Source organism: Epinephelus moara, chromosome 18, assembly GCF_006386435.1.
Source record: "Epinephelus moara isolate mb chromosome 18, YSFRI_EMoa_1.0, whole genome shotgun sequence".
NCBI classification, from domain to species: domain Eukaryota; kingdom Metazoa; phylum Chordata; class Actinopteri; order Perciformes; family Serranidae; genus Epinephelus; species Epinephelus moara.
The window spans coordinates 25189906-25212001 of NC_065523.1; the positions used below are offsets into that span (position 1 = coordinate 25189906).

The 22096-nt window shown below is 40.8% G+C and overlaps 1 protein-coding gene across 2 annotated transcripts in view; it reads right to left on the bottom strand.

Moving 5' to 3' along the window:
• prkcab (protein kinase C, alpha, b) overlaps window positions 1-22096 on the bottom strand; it is a 156791-nt gene that overhangs the window by 20779 nt on the left and 113916 nt on the right. The window contains exons 6-9 of one of the 2 annotated variants that reach the window (XM_050068635.1): window positions 9904-10060; window positions 9581-9715; window positions 6063-6156; window positions 3423-3452 (exon numbers count right to left, since the gene is read on the bottom strand). In XM_050068635.1, coding sequence (XP_049924592.1) covers window positions 3423-3452; window positions 6063-6156; window positions 9581-9715; window positions 9904-10060 — 416 coding nt within the window. The remainder of the gene's footprint in view (window positions 1-3422; window positions 3453-6062; window positions 6157-9580; window positions 9716-9903; window positions 10061-22096) is intronic. The other variant, XM_050068636.1, reaches the window with a different exon arrangement.

Below are 22096 nucleotides of genomic sequence, written 5' to 3' on the forward strand. Positions count from 1 at the left end.
TGTCCAGTCATATGCTCAGTACTTTCCAGCCAGAACCTGAACTGAACACGAAACGTATCTATGCTCTCTTCACAGCCAGACTGAACACAGTACCTGCAGCTCTACCACTGCCTGAATTAGCTTGTTTGTGTTGTTGTGCGATAAATGAGATTTGGTTTATACTGTCCGAGCTGTGTGAGAGTTTATAAATGGATGTTTACATATAGTCATGAAGCTCTAGCAAAAGTTCAGTCAGGACGACAATACTGTTCATGCTCAGGCTCTAAGTTTCTTCCTCATTCACTCCTTGCACGTATGCTCACTCACTATCTCTAGGTGTCATCGTCTGGGTCTGTCAATTGAGTCATCAGCTGATTCACAATCAACCAATAGCACGGCGACACACCCTCTCTGTCAGCCTATCATCTTACTGCTCCTCATTTTAAATATGATTCTTTCTCTGCTGTAGTTCTTTCTTGCTGCCGTCCACCTCTTATCACCACCTAGTCTTTACGGATTCATCAGCCTCATCCGCCTCAGCAGCCATCAGCCTCAGAGTCATCAGCCACCACCACCACCAGTGTCTGGACTCCATGTGGGGATTAATCCTGCTGCTGCTCAGATGTCCCTCGATCAGAAAATATCTCCTTCTGGTGTCCAAGCGCCAAAGACTTCTGTTAAATCTTAATCAGCACAAATGATCTGGTAATTTGTGCACTCATATTCTGTATTAAATATTACCTTTACTTCACTCTCCTGTCTCCCCTGATTGAATTGCTGTTGTTATTTGCGGACCTCTTTTACTCCAATCCAAGTTTTTGGATTCCTGGTTCACTGTGGAAGCACGCGAGAAAAACAAGGTTTTCTTCATCTTAACATGGAGTGAGTAATTTATATACAAATGGTCATTCTGGGGGTGAGGTATCGCTTTAATAACTGATAATTCAATAACCACAAAAGCATTTTAAAATGTGATAAAAATTACTCTCGAAATGGGTTGAAAATGCATTAACCTGTTAATGACGTAAATTTATGATAAAGCTTATTATATGAAATGTAGTATAAAGTGATGTTTCATGCAATCATACCATATTGATTCTCGGTGCTACGTGATTTGTTATATTTTCAGTCCCATTCAATATATATTTACTGTATTTTGCATGCTGGCCATTACATTACATTCTAATACATGGTGATAAATCCTGTAATTGTTCAGCAGTTATTACGTCCTCATTTGCTACAAGCTGCCTTAGTGGACGCACTAACATCCCACATCTTCATTAAAAACTGGTTAGCTGCATATTAACAACTCAGAATCAAATCAAGTGTCTCCACTCTGTGTCTTCATTTATGTTGAGAGAGCACAGTGATCTATTTTTTCCCCACTGACACTGACATCCTCACAGACATTCAGCAGGGCCGTCAGCAGGGGGGTGCCAGCGTCGCAAGGTTCCCCGTTGTTCTAATGACCGGCCTGCCAAGTGTCTTTGAACAAAAAGGGCAATTAGGACCCTGCCGGCTCCCATCAGGGCTGCAGCCGTTGTCTGTTTCTGTCAGATAGAGAAAACAGGCGACTGGTGGGGCGCGGAGAAGCTGTTGCCACGCCAACCGTTTCTCTACTCTTTACTCAGTGTGGTAATATATTCGACATAACAATTGCCGCATATTTGACTCGGGTTAAGTGGCTCTACATGCACACCTGGGCAGGTCAATTAAGAGCGGAGTAATGTAAACAGTGAATCGGTGTGTCGGCTGGGGGAGAGGTTCTCATTTTGACCCTGGGTTCTGCTGCCAGGTGCAGGAAGTGATTGCATTTCATTTCAGGTGTAATTGAGTCCCAGAGGAGACAGCTGGGATGGGATGGGATTCCTGTTGGGAATTTTTGAGAACCAGCCCATCATTCTACCAGTTTTGAGCAGAACTGTTGTAATCAAGGATGTGTCATCAACGGAGGGCGTTGCATAGTACAGAACTGAAGTTAACAGTCATGGCGAGATGGTGGATCGCATTGATTACCTGCAAGCTTTTGCTCTGTTGTTACAAATACTTGTTTTTTATCCAAAACCAAGCCTGGACCAACTGTTAACAATAAGAGGATGTAAAGACTATTACGTGAAAGACTCTATCCAGCCTGTAGAACATGACATGCCCACTGATGTCATCATCATCATCATTGGTTGCATTTGAGGTACCTGCTAGTTTTTGGTAGCAGCCAACTTTTCAGGTTTGTAAACCAATCTATGCTCCGAATAGTTCAAATTAGGTGCTGCAACCTGACTGGAAATTGTTCCACGTTGATGGAAAAGGGGTATTAGAAGCATAATTTATTTATAAAAAATACTCAAGTCCATGTAGCAGTACATATAACCCGTTACGACCCACCCCTGATTACATCGATGTTGTTCTGCAGCTTGAAATAGTTGCTCTAAGATCACCTTTACTTTCTAATCACAGAACATTTACACAAACTGCACATGTCTAACATTTGCTTACATAAAAATGAAACAACTTCACGTCATAAACAGCCCACAAAAACCACACCTGTTTCAACACAAACGAAAGTTGGAATATTTATGTCAGTGGCCACACAAAGTTGTATTCAAACACACACACGCACACTGCAGCCACACCACAGTCTTATCATGAATATAACACTGCCACCGTGTGGAGAGATTCTGCATGCACACATGGAACAGCTGTCTGTGTGTGCATTCACTCGAACTGTCACAGTGCATACGTGTCCATCCATGCTTCATGTCCTAACAGCCTTCTATAGTCCACGCCAAAGGTGGACTAGTAGAGGGCGGACTGTGGACCACACTGTCAGCCAATGAGGAGCGAGTGTGAAGCTCTCTTGGCCAATGACAGTTCACTGATCGTGGTAAAGATGGTGACACCGACAGAGGCCCGAGTGGTCCACGAATTTACTAACAATGCTGTGTGGTGTTTGTGTGTAGAATAGGGAGTACATATGTGCAGCACTTTGATTTAAATTTCATATACATATTAATGTCGAAATCTGGGCTGTTATATTTTTGTGCTGGAGGAACACCAGCTGCTTTCCTGTCTGCATTGTAAAGCCAAATGCTGCAAATGTCAGACTTTGCAGATGCTGACCTTTGCAGAGCAGATGCTGCAGGTGCTGTAAAATCCTCAGCATTTATCACTGACTCGTTCCTTTATATTCAAATTATATGTAGTCCCTTTCAGTTTGTGTTTATGTTAAAAAGCATCAGACAAAAAGAAGGAGAAAGTTAGTGTTTAAGTGTGTGAGAGGAGTTACAGCAAGCAATTTGGGCTGGTTCAACTATGAGCTGTTGAGAGCCTTTGTTAGTAAATCAGATTAATTTGTGGAAGCCCGGCAGAGATCCACAAACAATCCTGATACAGTAAGTAAAGTGAGCGTGATGCAGAAATAGAGACGGAGCAGGCAGAAGAGCTACCTTGAGATAGTGGATATTTAACTGGCAGGCCTAGAATAAAAGAAGAAACTCACTTATTAGTGCGGTCAAAGGTTAGCTGCTGTGTGTGTGTGTGTGTGTGTCTTGCTGGGAAAAGAAAGTGACAGTATCAACAGCGATGAAAATGAACACAGGCGGAGTACATCCTTTTCTGTCACATCTGGTTGCATCTCTGCATCTCGCCCCAGTTTCCACGGCAACCGTGCAGTTGTGTGAAGACGCTATAGCCTCGGAGGAAAGTCAAGGTCAGTGTTGCACATTATGGAGAGAGAAAGAAAATTAAAAACAACAAGACTCAGCGTCTCGAGAGCTGCTGTAAGGAGATGACATTTACACTCAGTATTAGAACACCTGTGTGCACACACACACAGAGCTGGACTTTAATAAAACTACCCTCGCTCAGTTTGAGTCCCATATGTCTTTGCACTTGTTTACAATGCAGGGTTTAATATATCCGCCACCTTCTACCTGCATGAGAGTGATATGGGTGTGAAGATGTTATGAGTTTTATATAAAGCATGGATGTTACTGTCACACAGACCTCACTGCAGTAAACACATCGGCCACTAGAGGGCAAGAGTTTGCTGCTTTGGATATTTCCTTAGATCTAGTTAAAGGACCTTACAGTGTTGTTACATGATTTTGCTCTACTTTACTACAAATCATCTACACACAACTACCAACCATTTACAGAGCAAACAGTAGTGTTTTTGAGGTTTGAATGTTGAATTTCTTTCAGGCAGTTTTTAACTTTAATGTCCATACAGCAACAGCAAGTCTGCTAAGTAGAAAATCTATCAGGCATCATATTTACATGATTGTTTCACTTTTTTAGCAGAGTTCACAGTTATAAAATGAGTATGCACTTACAAGTGAATCAATGTTGGCATTGTACACTTCTGCAAACCACAGATAACTTACATTTGTGCATTATTATAAAGTGAGACTTAATTTCTGTATGTTTTAACAATGCTGTGGTTAACATGTGGTTATGTTCAGGCACAAAATCAGACCTTGAAATACTGGCTTTTCGTGCCACTATCCCAGCAGCAAATGCAATGATGCCTCAGTTAAAAAAATAACCACATTTAGTGCCACTATCCTCAGGGGAAACACAGTGACAGGTCACTGCAAAACACCCATGACGGGTGGCTAAAAGCCACTGGAAACCCAACAATAACTTGCTAGAAAACAACCCATTTGTTTTTTGGGGGTCTCAAACAGTCTTCAGCTTGGCAGGCATTTTGCCTTGGTGTCACACCATCCACCATCCTCTCCACCTCCCAATGACCAAGTCAGCTCATATACTACATCACTTGATATGGTTTGCAGAAATGTACAATGGCAATATTTTCTTCTGGTGAATAAAAGCAGCCGTGGTGTTTACTGCAGAGTCTCTGCAACAATGTGGTGGACAGATTTAATGTAATATATGAATGATTTTAACTTAAATTAATGACACATGCGAAGGGAATAATTTGGTCCAAGAAGCATGATTAAGAGAGAATAATATTAAGGAAAAATCATACAAAATAACTCAAATAACTAAAAAGGATGACATATTAGTAAGGAGGAAAAAGCTTGTTTCCTGGTGTTTGTCTGGTTTGGTGGAAACAAGGACTCAGTTAAACAACAAAAACAGTTTTTTAAACCTTGTGTTGTGCTTTACATCTGAGTCAAATGAGAGCAAGAAGATACAGCGAATCATTTAAGTTGATTTTTCAACATAAACCCTTTCTGGGCTTCATTCAAACCAGTGGTTCCCAACTGGTGCAGTCACAGGGCCCAGATTTCTCCTTAGTCATTAGTTCAAGGTCCACACAGTTTAATACATTCAGCATCATACTTGTGTTTGGCTATGCCATCAAGCTAGTTTGCTGTCTCTGTCAAGTTGCTGTCCATTCGTCACTGACTGCAGCGAGAAACAGTACTTCAAAATAAAAGCTCTGTGCCAGAAATTCACTATATTTAAAAATACAGCTTGTGGGCCATTCAGAATGGACCCGCAACCCACTTTTGGACTGTGACCCACCAGTTGGGAACCACGGATTTAAACCATCTATATGATTTTTTTCTTCCAAGTCATGTCCCACTGTAAACAAAACCAGTGGTGCACAGGGAGGGTCGTACATGTTGACATATTGAATCTACAGACTCCTCTGACAGCTGTAATTGATTGTTTAAGCAAATACTTTAATGCTTATGTTTATTCCGACCTCCTTATAACTGCTTTTGAGGGGTGTAGTTTGGATTGGGTTTGCTGAAAAGTAGCCACCTCTTTACTGTTCCCACTAACAGGTGTGAGCATCATGAGTTATCATCTGCGTCTGCACCTGCACTTCTTACATAACGCTCCCAGTACGTGATTCCTTTGTCCACTGTAAGCTTGTCCTGTATACATATGGGGATTTTCCTTTAAAAATCAAGAGCATTCACTTTAACGCAAGGACAAAGTGATCTCCCACTCTGGCACGCAGGGTGAAAAGCACAAGCGGGGAAGAGGATGAAGTTACCATGGTGACAGGAGGGAAGAAGTGAATGAGCACAATACACATGTGTGCATGTGTGACAAAGAAATCCTACTTATGGCTTTATTGGATTCATGACCTGAGCTGACCTCACCTCAAACTTCTGTCGGAGCTCCAGGTTGACGTCGTCCACCTCGGGGATGGGAACGTTGTAATATTCTCCCTCCTCCTGGTTCAGCAGCTTGTACCTGAGAGAGGAAAAGACGAGATGGAGAAAAGTGAATCTACATTTTATCTAATTTTCTTCCATCATCCATGAATCTCTTCCTCTGTCTTCCCACGCAGCAATAAAACTTTACATCTCTGCACCACTTCAATCATCAGCAGATGATTCTCCCCTTTTGAGTGTTTGCAGGTCTCCTCGTCAGCAGTGCCAACTAGGCTCTACTTCCTCTCTAATGTACACATCCTCTGGCCACTTGTCTAATGACCTGGAACATACAGCAGACAAACACACACAGGAGTAGTTCGCGACGCTGCCGACACCAAACATGTCTGTGCACAGGTATTTCCTGGGGCTTTGTAACTGTGCTCAAAGCAGCAGTCTATCAGGCTCGGTTTAGGCTGGGTGGCGGCAGGTATGCTAACATGGCCGTGGAGTGTGAGTGTGTGTTTATCAGTGTGAGACAAAGCAGGCAGACAAAGACATCGAGACGAGGAAATGACGCTGACAGGTGCTGTCTGTTAGACTGATGGAGTCCGCAGTGTTTACGTCTGTTTTAAGCACAATGTGCTGCTGTTTTGCAGTGATGTTGGTTAGTTGGTGTGGGCCAGGGTAGAATCACGCTCACAAGTTAGCACTCTACTGAAACCACATTCACTGCACTCCATAGTACTCATATTTATTATTCATTCATTATGTCATTTCATATTCTGCTTTGAATTTTGTTTTTTGTCATTATACTCTACTTTTACTATATATTATTGTTCTTTTTTCCCAGGTGTACTCTGATGTCAGTTTCAATGCCTGTTTGAATAAAGGTTATATAACCAATCAGAGCAACTCACTTATTTACGGAAGCACTAAGAGCAACGAGAACAAAAAAAGTGGTGATCCATTTTCTAAGCCTAATCTAATTTGTTTTCTCTCCAGTGTTTATGACTGAATGAGGGTGTAGATTACATGTAGGAGAACTTCAGTGTCCAACACGACCTTTCTGGAGCCAGTGTTTGGTTTGTCCATTCTAGGCTACTGTAAATGAACATAGCAGTCGTAATAGAAGAAGACCCACTCCATACGTAAGTTAAGGTAATGAAAACTCAACAATTCATGCTTTCAGAGGAATATAAAGTAGTGAAAACATACTTATGAATATTATAATAATACCATTTCTGCAAATAGATGCCTCTAAATCCTACACAGTGGACCTGTTAAGAGCTGGAAAAAAAAGGTTTTGCCAGGATAATCCCTCCAATTTCTTTTTGTTTTGCATCTGTGAAACAGGTTGAAAAATGACACCACACTAATGTTACATAACTTGCCAACGCACAATGAGCCTTTGGCTCAAAGTGAATGGAGACAACTAACTGGAAGGAAACATGAATGCCTCTAGTTCTATTTAGAATATGGGTTAGTGGTGCACCTCAGACACTTGTGTTCAAGTGAATATTCTAACAACAGACCAAGAGGAAGTACCAAAAACTACAGTTCCTCTAATGGCCACTTGGGGCTGGCTCTAGAAGCCAGTCAATCCCCATAGACCCCCATGTTAAAATGTCCAACTTTACAGAGAGAATAAAAATGTTTACAACCTGGTAGAAAAAACGGTCTCAGTCTCTACAACTAATTTCCCTCTGAATGACAACTGTACGAGGGGTGACTTTTTATATTACTCACCTGTTCACATTTCATTAAGGCCCAAAGTTACACATATTTAAAACCCAGCTCAGACCAAAGATTTGTGACAAGATGAAACCGTTTTAGAACGTTGAAGACAAAAGTTGCAGCTGTGTGACCTGGCCGGTCTGAGCAGGCTGATGGTGACAGTCTAATTGACTGGCTAAGCCCCCGCCCTCAAACGCGATGAGCCAGTCACAGTGCGTATAGCCATTCCCATACGCTCGGACATTCTCTGCCTGGACGTCCATTGAAATGCATTACAGCATTCGTTCGGTGTTAAGAGCTTTTTCTGAGATCGGAAGTTTAAAAATGGTCAAACGGTGTGCATGGGGTACATGCAACTCCGACACAGGGTATCCTGAGAGGCTGGGCGACGGGGTGTATTTTTTACCCTTTCCTAAACCACATCTCAACCGAGAAAAGTGTCTCCTTTGGATAAAGTTGTGCAGTAACGTTAGACCACCAACATCAACTCAACGTGAGTAAGATTAACAAGGATGTCTACATCTGTTCTAAGGTAAGTCAACATCCTGTTTGAGGCAACATATTGTCACTTTGCTGGAAAGAAATATAAAGTTATCTTTAATATCTCTAGCTAACGTTAGGCTAACTTTAGCTAACGTTAGCTAGAGATATTAAAGATAACTTTATATTTCAAAGTTAGCCTAACGTTAGCTCCTAGCTGCGTTGTTCATCATGTCACCTTGTTTGCCAGGAGTCATTAGCCTATTTTGTTCTAGTTGTACTTTGGTGATCGTACATCATTGTTAGCTGTTGTCCAAAGGGCTCTAGTTAAGCTAACGTTAACTTCTGGAGTTTAGCTTCATTAATTTATCTGTAATCGCAGAGATAACAAAGGTTGGCAAACGTTATGCTGAATGATTCAGTGTAAATACTGTAGCACCAAACTAACAGAGAGACACTCTTGGTAAAGTTGATAAAAAGGCCATTATCCTTTTCTCATATTCTGAGCCAAAAATTAATAAATTGCCTCCTGCGAAATGCCGTGTACTGTGACACCTGCCATAGCGCCGGTCACTGAATGTTGATATTTTGTCTGAGTGAGTGGAGGGGGCGTGGCTTAGCCATAGGTCAATTGTCCACAGCTCTACCCTCTTGGCAGCATTTGGTCACTTTTGCCTTCAAAAAACAAGATGTTGACGAACAAAATGCCGAACTCAAGGCTTCAAAAAGCCAATCCACAAATAACTGGTGACATGATGGTGGCTACTTCCATTATTTTTACAGCCTATGCAAAAAACAAAATATTCTGACAGAAAAAAAAAATTGAACTCTTCTTCTCCCTATTTGGTTACAGAGTATTTTTAAGGAACTTAGAGAGATTACCCTGGCAAAACTTTTTTCCCCACCTGTTTTTAAGTCATTAACGCTTAAGCAGTTGAGATCAGACTTGGAAAATGGATTACCAGATTTTTTTTTCTCCTCACTTGCCTCTCAAGGCCTCTGTAGTCTATATACTACCAGAATATTAACGAAATTCAGTGTTTTTTTTAATTATAGCTTTAATCTCCTTTTACACTTTTGATCACTCATTCGTTTAAGAAACACTGGTTGTGACACCGTTACAGAACTGGTACAGCTTTACTATTTTACGTGATGTACCATGCTGTATAAATCCAGCATGTGATGTCTTTGTGATTTCTTTGCTGGCTGTAAATGACAACTCCCTCACACCAGCTGATGTTTTAGAGAATCAGAAACTTTATATGTTCACCCCCTCAAGAGAAAGAAACAAGGAAAGACTGACTGACCATCCACAGTTGGTGGATTTGATGAGCTCGGACACTCCAAACGACATGGAGCCCATGAAGTCGTTGCGAGTGGTTCGGTCCCAATCCCACACCTCGATGGACAGACGGCGGTCCTTATCTGATGCTTTCAGCTTACTGAACACACACACAGACATACAGAGGGAAAACATGTGACGGCAGAGAATTCAAGGATAAAATGGTGTCCTTAAAATGTCTCCTATATTAATTTTGTAACCATTTGAGTTTCTCTGATAATGTAAAATGATCATTCTTGTCATAAATTAAATGCCCAACAGCAGACACACTCAGAGTTGTTGACTCACAAGGTGAAGGACTCGTTCCAGCAGGGGTTAAGAGAGGAACGGATGGTCCTGGTCTTCTGTTTGGTCTCGTTCTTTGGGTCGGGGATGAGCTTGAGTTTAACATAAGGGTCTGATAAACCATTTGGATCCATAGGAATCAGGTTCCTTGCTTCCCCCACTGGAAGATGAAAGGGAGACAAAGAGAGAAGATGTAACCATATGTGTGTGTGTCTGTGTGTTTGAGCTTTGAGCCAGATTCAGATACTTCATGACTCCACACTGACTCAGGGGTTAAAGTGGCCAGAGATGGGGCGGTGAGTCACCGAGAGTCACTCCAAAGCCAGGCAGCAAACAAAAAAGATATGAGCTTCAGTCCCTAGGAAATTACTGCTCTGTGCTATATTTGTGTGGATTATTAATCTCCCTCATGTTTTGATTCTTTGCAAGTAGATTTCTGAACAATACTGGCAAAAGAAGTGAAAACAAAGGACTTCTGAGAAATATGATGGGAACTAAAAACAAAAGTTACAGATTGAAGATTCTGTAGCATGAAAGATTTAGCAAGTACTTGAGCTCTATGTGTAGTCTAAGTTACTTATTCTTTAAACAGATATCCAAAATTACAACTTCATTGTATTTAGCTAAAACTGCCAAGTTCAACCCCTTGTGTTCAGACAACATTGAAAGTCACTGTGACATTCAGAACATTAATACAGCAGCAAACTAATGGACCAAATACGTTTATTTTGAAGTTCTCTGATGATACTGTATTGTTGTCTCTGCTGGGGACCGAAGACGACCCCAGTATTCATCAGGTTCATACAGATAGTCTTGTGGAGTGGTGTGAGAAGAACTCACTTATTATCAATGCAAAGAAGACAAAAGAAGTCATTTTTGGTCTTCCAGAGAACTCATATTCTACACCTGTCACTATCAATAACACAAATATCGAACAAGTTGTTTCCTACAAATACTTAGGCATCCATGTGGACGCTGCTCTATCATGGAGCATACACATCGATTATATCTGTTGCAAAATACAGCAACGTATTTATTTCCTTAGGAGACTAAGATCTTTTGGTACTAGTAAGCCTATTCTGTTATTGTTCTTTCAATCTATTGTTCTCAGTGTTACGCAGTATGGAGTCAGTGCATGGTATAGTTGTCTCTCAGTGCAACTTAAAGCTCGACTGGGGAGACAGCTACGTATCTGCTCAAAGATTGTAGGCCAAACACTTGAGCCAGTTTTTAGAGCTGCATATAATAGACGAATGCTGTCCCTGGCAGACAATATTTTGTCCGACCCGACACATGTTTTATTTGAAGAATACCAGTTGCTGCCATCCAACAGGAGATATAGAGTCCCTATAGCTAGATCAAATAGACTGAGGAACTCCTTTATTCCTCAATCTGTTAAAATGTTGAATCAGTCGGGTTTGTCAGGGCAGGGGGGCATTTAATAGCCGCTAGGGTAGGGACCTGGAGGCACTGCAGCCACTTTGATGAGGTTACATATAGCACGTCACATGTCTGATGGTTGTCTCATGTCATATTTTGTTATGCTTTGTCTGATGTGACATTTTGTCTGGTTGTCTGTTATATTATGTTGTTTTCTGTCACGAGAAACAAGTGTCTTGGACGCAAGAAAATTTTCAGAAGTGATTCTGACAAATAAAGTATTCATTCATTCAAACTGCGATTTGTTATGTTAAGATAAAGTGGAGTAATGGTGTTACACTCCCTCTGTGTGTGTTGTAATCCAAGCTTCTTTGTTCGTTGTTGTGGTAGTCTGTCCATGTGTGCCTGCATGCTGGTGCATGAGTCCCTGTTAGTATGTCCAACTGGGTGGCTAATTGCTGTCGCTCTGCACAGTACTCATAGGGTGATTACAGCTGATATCAGGATGGCATCGTCACAGTAGCATAACGCCCACCCTCTGGTTCCCCCCTGGGTTACAATAGGCTGAGTTTCTATCCAAAAGTAGTGTAATTTTTAACCAAATTTTCAGAAAGTTGTAAAGTATGTTTCCGTCCACTACTGCTTTGCAAATATTGGGAGTTAATTCATCGAGGTAAGCAGTGGGTGGCGCTACTTCTGCAGTCAGGTGCCACTGCAGAAAAGGGCGGAACAAGACAACCTCATTAAAAGAGCGTCACTCAGAGCTCAAACAAAGGAAAACAGTCGACTTATACTAATGGAGAGAACACCGGACAGTGGAAATTAAGAGTTTTGTGCCATTAATATTACAGCTTTGTACTTCCTGTGTGCATTTAAGTGTGTTAAAAATCATCAAGAGATGACGATGAGAGGTTGCAGTGCCCTATGCTACGATGGAAACATTACATTATCATTAATTCACTGAATCTGTTTCCGTGGCACTTAGTTGCATTTAACTTTTATCAATACAACTTTTCCACTTCCCCCTAGCGTAAAAACTTTTTTTGCGATTTTATTTACCGGTATCTATTTATCTATTTTCGGTTCCAATCTAAGATTTTAAATTGTAAATGCCCATGAAAAAGGTGGACGGAAAAGTCCTTTATGTTAGCTCAGTCAGCACTGTTGACATTGTAAGCGCTATGGAGTTAGCATCTTTAGCTGCTAGCCACCGACTGGGCCACCTCCATGTTGAGAGCTGTGTGCAGACAATCCTGCCCAGACTCTGAATCATACATATTCTCTGAATGTCACACACGGCTACTTTAACATTTGGAAAATTTGGCTTCTTCTTTGTCAAATGAAAAAGAAAAAACTTAAAGTTTCTTACGCTTCTAAGGCAGGGGTGTCAAACGTACAGGGGCCAGAACCGGATCTCACCCTGCCATTCAGATTACTGCACTTAAGAGATGATCGTACCTACGATATTGTTGTCCACCAATTTCATAAGTGTCTATATACTATAATAATATTCTCACAGACCTTTCTTTAATACTTAATGTAAAAGTTACTTATTATAAATACCAATGTCACATACACCCTGGACTACATGGTAAAATACAGCTGGTCTCAAAAAATGTATTTGGGAATTTGTTGATGGATGGATGGATGGATGGATGGATGGATGGATGGTGTTCTGTCGCCAGTTACTCAGCTAATGGCTCATTAAAATCGGACAGCACATACGCTGACAACAGGTGCTGTGGAGCAAAACATACTGTCAAAATTTACTTGTGAAACCGCACCAACTGGATAATAACACTGGTGGGTGTTAGGGCACATGCAAATGTAAAATCAACAAAAACAAGAAACACTGCAAAATACTAAAAAGTCCGTCTCACATGTTCTACTGTAAAACAACCTTAAGAGGACAACAGATGATAATTACACAACACTGTGTGTACTCTCTGCCTCTCATGGTCAGGCAATAGGTGAGCAGATAATGTGATGGAGGCGTGACGTTTCCCATGTGTGATAACTGACAAATGGAAAGAAAAGGAGTGCTGTTACATAGCAACGGTAGGAGTAAGGGGGGGTGGGGTGGCAGGAGCATGCCACTTTCACCATGGCGACAACATCTACTGTAAGTGCCCAATGGGCCGACTCCAACACTGCCCCACTTAGCAACATCATGTGAACACACAAATAAATGTCAGCCACAAGAGAGTCACACACACACACAACATGGATTAAACAAGAGGAAGGAAAGACGGTAAGAAAGAGAGCGCCAGGGTACATCTGAGAGAAAATAAATCTGAAGTTTCTGACAGTGAACACACAACAAAACTCCAACAGACGGAGAGCAGAAACAGGATCACACTAAATCCTCTGTTTATCAGCTCCAACCTCCACTCTGCATATTTAAATGTAATCAGACACAGCGAGCAAGGAGGGTAAAAAAAAGGCTCTAATCTGAATGTTTCAGGGAGTCAGTGTGAACTTTCACACAAGGACATGTTTGCCGAGATTCTCCATTAAAACAGTGGTAATGTATTTTCTCTCCAAAGCATAAATATTCCAGGGCCGAATACAAACGCAAAACGATGAAAAGGAAATGTCACTTAGAGTCGCTGCAGCTCATTTGGTTCTGTGTTTGAGAGATTTAATGTGATTTATTTTGACATTTAGCTCATCGCTGGATGTGGCAGTGAGGTTTGAATGGCAACAGTTTTTTAAGGGAATTTAGAGTTATGAATCATGAAAAAGTCAGAGGCATAAAAAAATAATGATGAAACAGAAAGTAAGACAAATTAAGGTTTCTTGTTTTTCGGGTTAGAGCAACTATTTTGATTATCCTTTATGTCCATTATCAGGGTGTCTACAGATATAACCAAGGTAAATTTAAGACTATTTAAGACCTTTTTGATACCACCTCATATGAAATTTAAGACCTTACTCTATCCAAGTAAACACACTGATTCACTTCAAAATCAACAGTAAGGAAAAATAACAACCACTGTGTGAGTTTAGGTTTAATGTGTTTAATGTAAAAAGAAAACAAAATCTCATTGCTGTCATAAAAGCTATTTATTATTGCAATTCTTCAACCTGTCCAATGATTGTAAACAGTCACTGGGTTTGTCAGGCTGGAGACATTTTTGAGACGATGTTTTAAGACAATGTCAGACGTCTTAAGGCTTTATATTAAGACAATTTAGAACACTTGAAGACTTTTTAAGGACCTGTAGACTGCCTGATTGTAAGGCAAAAATACCCCAAATCTACTTTTGTTTTTCCAGATTTTCAAATGTGAATGTTTGCTCAGGTTTCTCAGTCTTCTATGATATTAAACTAATCATCTTTAGACTCTTTTAAAAGTTGTTTTCTGATATTTTACGCACAAAATGATGCCTCAAATCAATAAATCAATTATGCAAATAATAATTAGTTGCTGCCCTGCGCTGGACTTTCTACTTTGGTCATTTCTTTTAGGTTCATGGGTGTTAGCCTACTTTAGCAAATGCTGCCCAAGAAACAATATCTGGCTTCTTCTAAAGGGGTAAAAAGTAGCTCTTGGTCCCAGTCCTTTTTTCATATTGACCCAAACCCCTTGTTTTTAGTGGCCCTTTTTCCCAGAACAGAGTTACAAATGGTTGTGGCTGAAATCTTCCCCTATAAAATGTGACAACCCTTCAAGATTCTAATATGTCATCAATAGCCATCGATGAGGTTTATGTAAACAGATGCAACTATGGCAATAATGGGTCGCAATGACATTTGGCATTTATCTGATAGAGACAGACAAGCATGGAAGATTATGATTCATTCACAACTCAAGTTTCAAGCTATCAATCGATCACACAAATCATCAAATAAAAAAGGAACACTGCTTCATTACCAGTCTGCGCTGATATTAGAGGGGCTGTAACAAGTGCAGCAACTTCACTGCTGGACTTCAAGTTTAATATTTGGGCATCATTTGCCAACAAAGAGGGGGATGATGATAACATGGACTTTGTCATGAGGTGTGGAGCAGGTGGACCCAAATGCAGGAGACAGGAACTTGATTAGATCATTCTTTATTCTAAGCAAGGAAAACAACAAAACCTAGACCTCACAACCAAATCAAAGACCCAACAAAGACTGAAGTGAAAACCAGGACTTAAATACAAACTAATCTGACGAGGGGATGAAGTGCAGGTGGAGAGAAAGGGAGAGGAGCACAGCTGAGGGGAATAAGGTGACGAGGCAGAAGAGCAGGGGAAGAACTAACGAGGCTGATTCAGGGCAGGTGTGTAGATGGGCAAATGAGGGAAAGGCAGCACAGGAACACAGGAGAGGAAGAACACAGTACACTGAAACCCAGCAACCAAGAAAACACAATCTTCTTAATAATAAACTGACCAAGTGAAAACAAAGTTAGACTAACATGAAGTCAACTTAAATGACTCTTAAACAGACAGTTAGTCCAATCTTCCCAAAAGTCTGATGGCATCAGAACACAGAAGAAAGAATGATGTCAGACTGTGAGACTGGCACACACAAATCATCAAGAATAATTTAACAGCTTGCTAGTTAGCCACCAAGACATCACCATATCACTGGACTTTTTTTTTAGTTATGTTTGTTATAAAGAAAACCCAGCTGGCCACCAACTTTGTTTGACAATAATATTTGGTTCAATTCAGATTGCGACCTCAGGGGTCTCATTTATAAACACTGCATATGCACAAAACAACTTGATGGGAGATATTTGACCCATGCTTATAAACATTTTGGAGATGGGAAACTGGCAGATAGTGAGGTGGAAGCCTGACTGTAGAAATCGTCAAATATTTTGTTGCGCACGCCATTTTTGGCTTGTGTCCATACGTATATTTTTAGCATGGATCCTATGCACTGCTTTATAAATGAGACCCCAGGTGACCAAAGTCAATGTCAGGACAATATCTAATGCCACTGTCAATTCGATGTAGAGTACTAACGACAGATGATGTTGATATTTTGTTGGTTATATGTTGTGTTGTTAAGTAAACAAAGTCCAAAGTCTTCCAAACGTCTCATGCCAACATCATCTTGACGTATGACATTTAGTCGCAAGATATGCACAACAAAACCCAATGTCTGTAAATCGTCATGATGTTAACACCCTCACAACAAGAAATTCTAACGTAGTGGGACATTTAAAATATTGTCAACCTGATTTTCATTCACAGCTAAATTAAATGCCTGTCGGATGTAAGAGTCCATCGTCTTTCTGACGTCATAATGATGTCCAGTGCCAGCTAGAATGGATTATGATATATTAAGTGACAATGCTAACCATAGTGGTTAACATTAGCCATGTTTCCATCAGCCTGTTTAGATGCGCATCTAGAAGTATCACATCGGGAAATTATGACGGAAACGCCAAAATTAGAATTAAAATCCCCTGATTCGCACAAACTAAAATACGCTCGCTTTAGCCGGGTTTCGGTTGATGAAAAAATGTTGATTCTCAAAACGGGGGATGGAAACAGTTATGTTCGAATTAAGTCTGACGTAGCGCACCTCTCTCCATGGTGATATCCACACTCCGGGTCGGGAAGGCGGTAATGCATTTACAAGCTGGTTGCCAACCGCCAGAAAACGTAGAAGAAGAAGAATGCGAGACTTGTTTTGTTTCCGGCTCTGCGGAAAACTTGCAAGAGTTTTCACCAAAGCCCGTACATTTAATGGAAACACACAGGATTCATATTTCTTTTAATGCGCATTTCCCAATGATTTGAATCACTTTTGGATGGAAACATAGCTATTGTCGCTTCACAGCAAGAGGGTTCTTGGTTTGAGGGGAGCCCTTCTGTGTGGAGCTTTCATAATTTCCCCATGTCAGCGTGGGTTTCTCCAGGTTCTCCAGCTTCCTCTCACAGTCCAAAGACATGCAGGTTAATTGGTGACTCTACATTGGCCATAGGTGTGAATGTGAGTGTGAACGGTTGTCTTTCTCTATGTGTCGACTATGGGTTGATCTGGCGACCTGTCCGGGTTGTACCCCGCCTCTTGCCTAATGTCAGCTGGGATAGGCTCCAGCCCCATTGCGACCCCAAACAGGATTAGCAGTTATGGAAAATGAATGAATAACCATTAAACTAAGATAATATGATCGTTATTATTAATTTAAAATCTTTATTAATGTAGAAAATACATTTGTTTGGAGTGTGCCTCTGAAAAACCTAAATTTGGAGGGCCAACACTTCACGCTATACCTCTTTCCCAACAAGAATCGGTACAGCCTATCCCTAGATGTGAACACACAAAATAAGTGGTAGAGCAAAGGGGTGTATTGGGATTCATCTTCGTCTTCATCACTGAGTGAAGATATGAGCAAGACAGAGAGAAAAGAGAAAAGGCAAAACATCGATTTACGGCAGAAATATGAGTGAAAATATTAGTATTATGCTTTAAATTGGATTCAAATTATATCAAAAAAACTTATGAAGAAAATGATATGAAACAAAAACAAACCAATCCTTGAATGTGAACAACATTGCAGAATTTCTATCAATAATAAGGTGGTATTATTGTAATATATCTTGTCATCTTCAGATTTGTTTCATGCTCTTCCAGCTTGATGCAGTAGAGGGCAGTGCAGGTCTCTCGCTCCGAGTATCAGAAAGAAGAAGCCAGAGTGAGAAGCTTTTACCTTGTTCATGAATGTAGTGCTTCAACCTCACAGTTCACTCTTTATCCAATACAAAATCTCAGCTACAGTGATCCTCCTCCCTGTCTTTTTGTCTCTCTCTCTGTCTCTGTCTCTCGCTCGCCCACAAGCCTACACACACACACACACACACAATGAAGTACGAGGAGCAGAAGGAAAATCTGAGCATCCCACGTTCTCATCTAAATCCTCCCCTCTGCTGGCTGTGGCAGCGTTAAAGGCATCAGTCACTTCCATGGCAACGCTGGCGCCAAACAACGCCAGAGCAACTTCGACACGCCTGTAAACATACTAATAAGGCAAACACACACACACATATGCAAATAAACACACATGTGTAAAAACTGAAAGCGATGTAAGTGTGTGTGTAGGCAAGTTACATCACAGTAAATGTATTTGTGCACATGTGCTCTCTCTCTCTCTCTCTCTCTCTCTCTCTCTCTCACACACACACACACACACACACACACACACACACACACACACAATGAAACATCATCATCAGCAGTGATCAAGGACCATCTCTGCTGTCTGTTGTTGCTTAGATACAACAAGAGCTGCTTTCCTTCTGTATCCTCCCCTCTGCTTGCTCCTTATGAGGTAGTTACCAATAAAATTAGAGTGTGTGTGTATGTGTTTCTGTGTGTGTGTTGCTGTTGTCACTCGTTTGGGGTAAAACACACAAGACATAGACAGAAAACACACACGTTTATTACGTGTCCGTTAACTCGATTAGAGACTTCATCAATCCATTATCACTGAGAACAGGGCTGCTGCTTGCATCATGGAAACATGCAAAACTACCAGCAGCTTGCTTCCACTCTGCTGCCGTCATGCACACACCCTGCACCGGGGCACACAGGACTGAAATGTTCTGCCTTTTTAGGAAAACACAGACACAAGAAGAAAGTGCGCTGGATCTTTTCTTGTTAAGAGATAATGAATGACAAAGTTCAAGTTCTTTCTTCTCTCCAAATGCTTATTTGTAGTCTTATATCTCAGTAAATTTCCCCAAAGTGCAGAGCGTTCTTCTCGGCAGTTAATGTGACCAGGAGAACTGAAGACAATAAGTCTGAGCTGAAAGACAGTTAACTATTCATTGATATATTTGCGATGTTCTCTGGAAACACACATCCATGCTGACACTATCTCTTGTATCTGAACTGCTTAATGAAAAAAATATGCCACAGCTAAAAATGACATATCATTTGGATCCCGGGGCGGGTGCGTGCAGGGGCTGCAGTGGGCCGACAGTGTAATCTCCCGAAAAAACGCTTCGAAATTCAAATGTGTTGTTGCATAACAATGCCATGTGCAACCAATGAACGCCTGATAATCTGAAGGGGAAAGCTGCACGGCCAAACAGGAGCTGGATGGAACCCTGCAGTGCACTGTCAGGGATCTGAATGCAGACGTCACACACACACACACACACACACACACACACAGTGAACGAAGATGAACTTAAGGGTTTGTGTTTGTAGCTGTGGTCATTCTGAGACAGAGAATTTAGGATATTCAACAAATACTCAGGCTTTAGAAGGAAGTAATTCTCATGGATACTAAGTGAAACATGATGGTGCTTTAGGTCCTTTTAGATTTCCACCTACGCTGCTTTAAAACAAAATTCATTGAGCACTTGCAGTGATGTTTCTTTTAGTGAGAAAGAGTTTAAGTGAATTATTGAAAGGCCTGAAGGATAATGAGATCTGCACAGTCGACAGCCAAAAGCAACATTATAAAGTATACAAAAACTCCCTGGGAAATAACCACAACCCCCTAATTTACTTTATTAACCCTATGTAAACACGTAAAAATGCTTTATAACACAATATATTATAGTTTTAAATGAAAATTATGACATGCAAAGTTCTAAACTAGTATGTGTATGTGTGCAGTATATCCACGCCCAGGGACAACAGATGAAACTTAGCATTGCGCTATATCTGATACAATACAAATACACTCACCTGCCACTTTATTAGGTATACCTGTTCAACTGCTCGTTAGCGCTAATCTGCTAGTCACGTGCTACCAACTCAATGCATTTAGGCATGTAGACATGGTCAAGACGACCTGCTGAAGTTCAAACTGAGCATCAGGATGGGAAAGAAAGGTGATTTAAGTGACTTTGAACGTGCCATGGTTGTTGGTGCCAGACGGGCTGGTGTGAGTATTTCAGAAACTGCTGATCTACTGGGATTTTCACACACAACCATCTCTAGGGTTTACAGAGGATGGTCCGAAACAGAGATAATATCCAGTAAGTGAATGTTCTCTGGGGTCAGGGGAAAACGGCCAGACTGGTTCAAGATGATAGAAAGGCAACAGTAACTCCGATAGCCACTTGTTACAACCAAGGTCTGCAGAAGACCTGCGTGATGTTGTCATGTCAGTATGGATCAAAATCTCTGAGGAACGTTTCCACCACCTTGTTGAGTCTATGCCACGAAGAAATAAGGCAGTTCCGAAGGTAACCGGTACTAGCAAGGTGTACCTAATGAAGTGGCCAGTGAGAGTACTGCTCCCTGTTTTATATAAACCAAATGAAAACTTAAGTCACTTTGTCGAAACTCTTCACATAGTCAGGAAAACAGAGGTCTATGTGGACCAAACTGTGAATCATTTTTCATTGCTTCCACACAAAATGCATTTTCCGAAAATCCACCAACTCTTTTCTCATTCATACTCCACCATCTGAAAAACACTTTATATTGACACGCTGCTTTCAAAACTACAGAGTGATGACAAATTTAGTGGATTTCTGCATTAACCGTATTGAAAAATGCAGGAAATCTTAGCAACATATCTACAATAACATGCATTAGATGTTCCAGAAAAAAAAAACTTTCCAAGATGCATGTCCAGAAAAGACATACGTGATTTTGTTGAGAACTTGTGGCCAAATTTATCTTTGCAATCCTGAATTTTTTTTTCAACATTTTACTTCTTCAGAAGCACATTACTAAATGCAAAGATATAGAATAATACAGGATATTGAAGCAAACTGCTGCATTACTGATTCATTCTTGTTACATATACTTTAGTACAGTCAACTAAGTGAAAGGGTGTTATTTTATTCAATAATGGAAAACTGATTCACGTAATAAAATCTTCACCATTTATGTAACGTTCCCTTTTGTCAGTGTTTTTTCAGGTCAGTGTGTTATGAGTCAACGTGCCTCATGCAACAGTTCAAGCAGCCCATGATTAAAGCCTGTATGAGTGACATGTATGCTTTCTGAGTGAGACTTCTTGCTAAGGTTATTGTCCAGTGAGCTTATTTTGAGACATGTATGAAGTGGTTTGGTGGTTTGAGTGAAGAGTTTTGAAAAAGCAGCTTCACTATTTACCATTGCTTGTTAGGAACTGAAAAAAACTGTAATGTCTTTAGAAAGCTCCAGGGATGATGTTCAAAATACCCACTGACTTTGAGCTGAGGGAACCATAATGCCTAAAATGTTAACTAATTTTTGCGACTCATTCCTGAAGCACACTCTACCCCTATTTGCACGGGACCAGATTTACTAGACGCCACCCTCTCTCAAAACTTCATTGTTTTGTGCAGCACAACTATGTACAGTGTCAACCTCCTTTTCTTCTTTTAAATGTAGGTTACACAAACAGAGGTGATTCTGCAACACATTTCGCTCCTCTGATGGATTTGCTCTTTCTGCACGTGTCTCCATACTGTACAACAAGATGAGCCTCCTGCACGCAAAATGCTATCAAAACTGTCATTTATAATTTCCAACTCAGCCTCCATAATTCTCCCCAGCAGTGGTTCCCAACTGGTCCAGCCAGAGGGTCCAGATTTGTCCTTAGTTATTAGTTTGAGGTCCCACAGTTTAATACAATCAGCCCTAAACTCTTGGTTAGCCACTCTACAGCAGAAAAGAGCACTTCAAAATAAAAGCTCTGTGCTAGAAATTTACTGTACTTAAAAATAATGTGTGCTTTTTTTTTTTGTTTTACAAAATTGACATGTTTGCGGGTCGCTTGCGGCCCATTTAGATTGGGCCAGCAACCCACTTTTATGTCGTGACCCATCAGTTGGGAACCACGGCTCTACAGGGAAAGAGGCAGAAATGAGGTGTGGAGAAAAGACTAACCCCAAATACGACCCTGAATCAACGT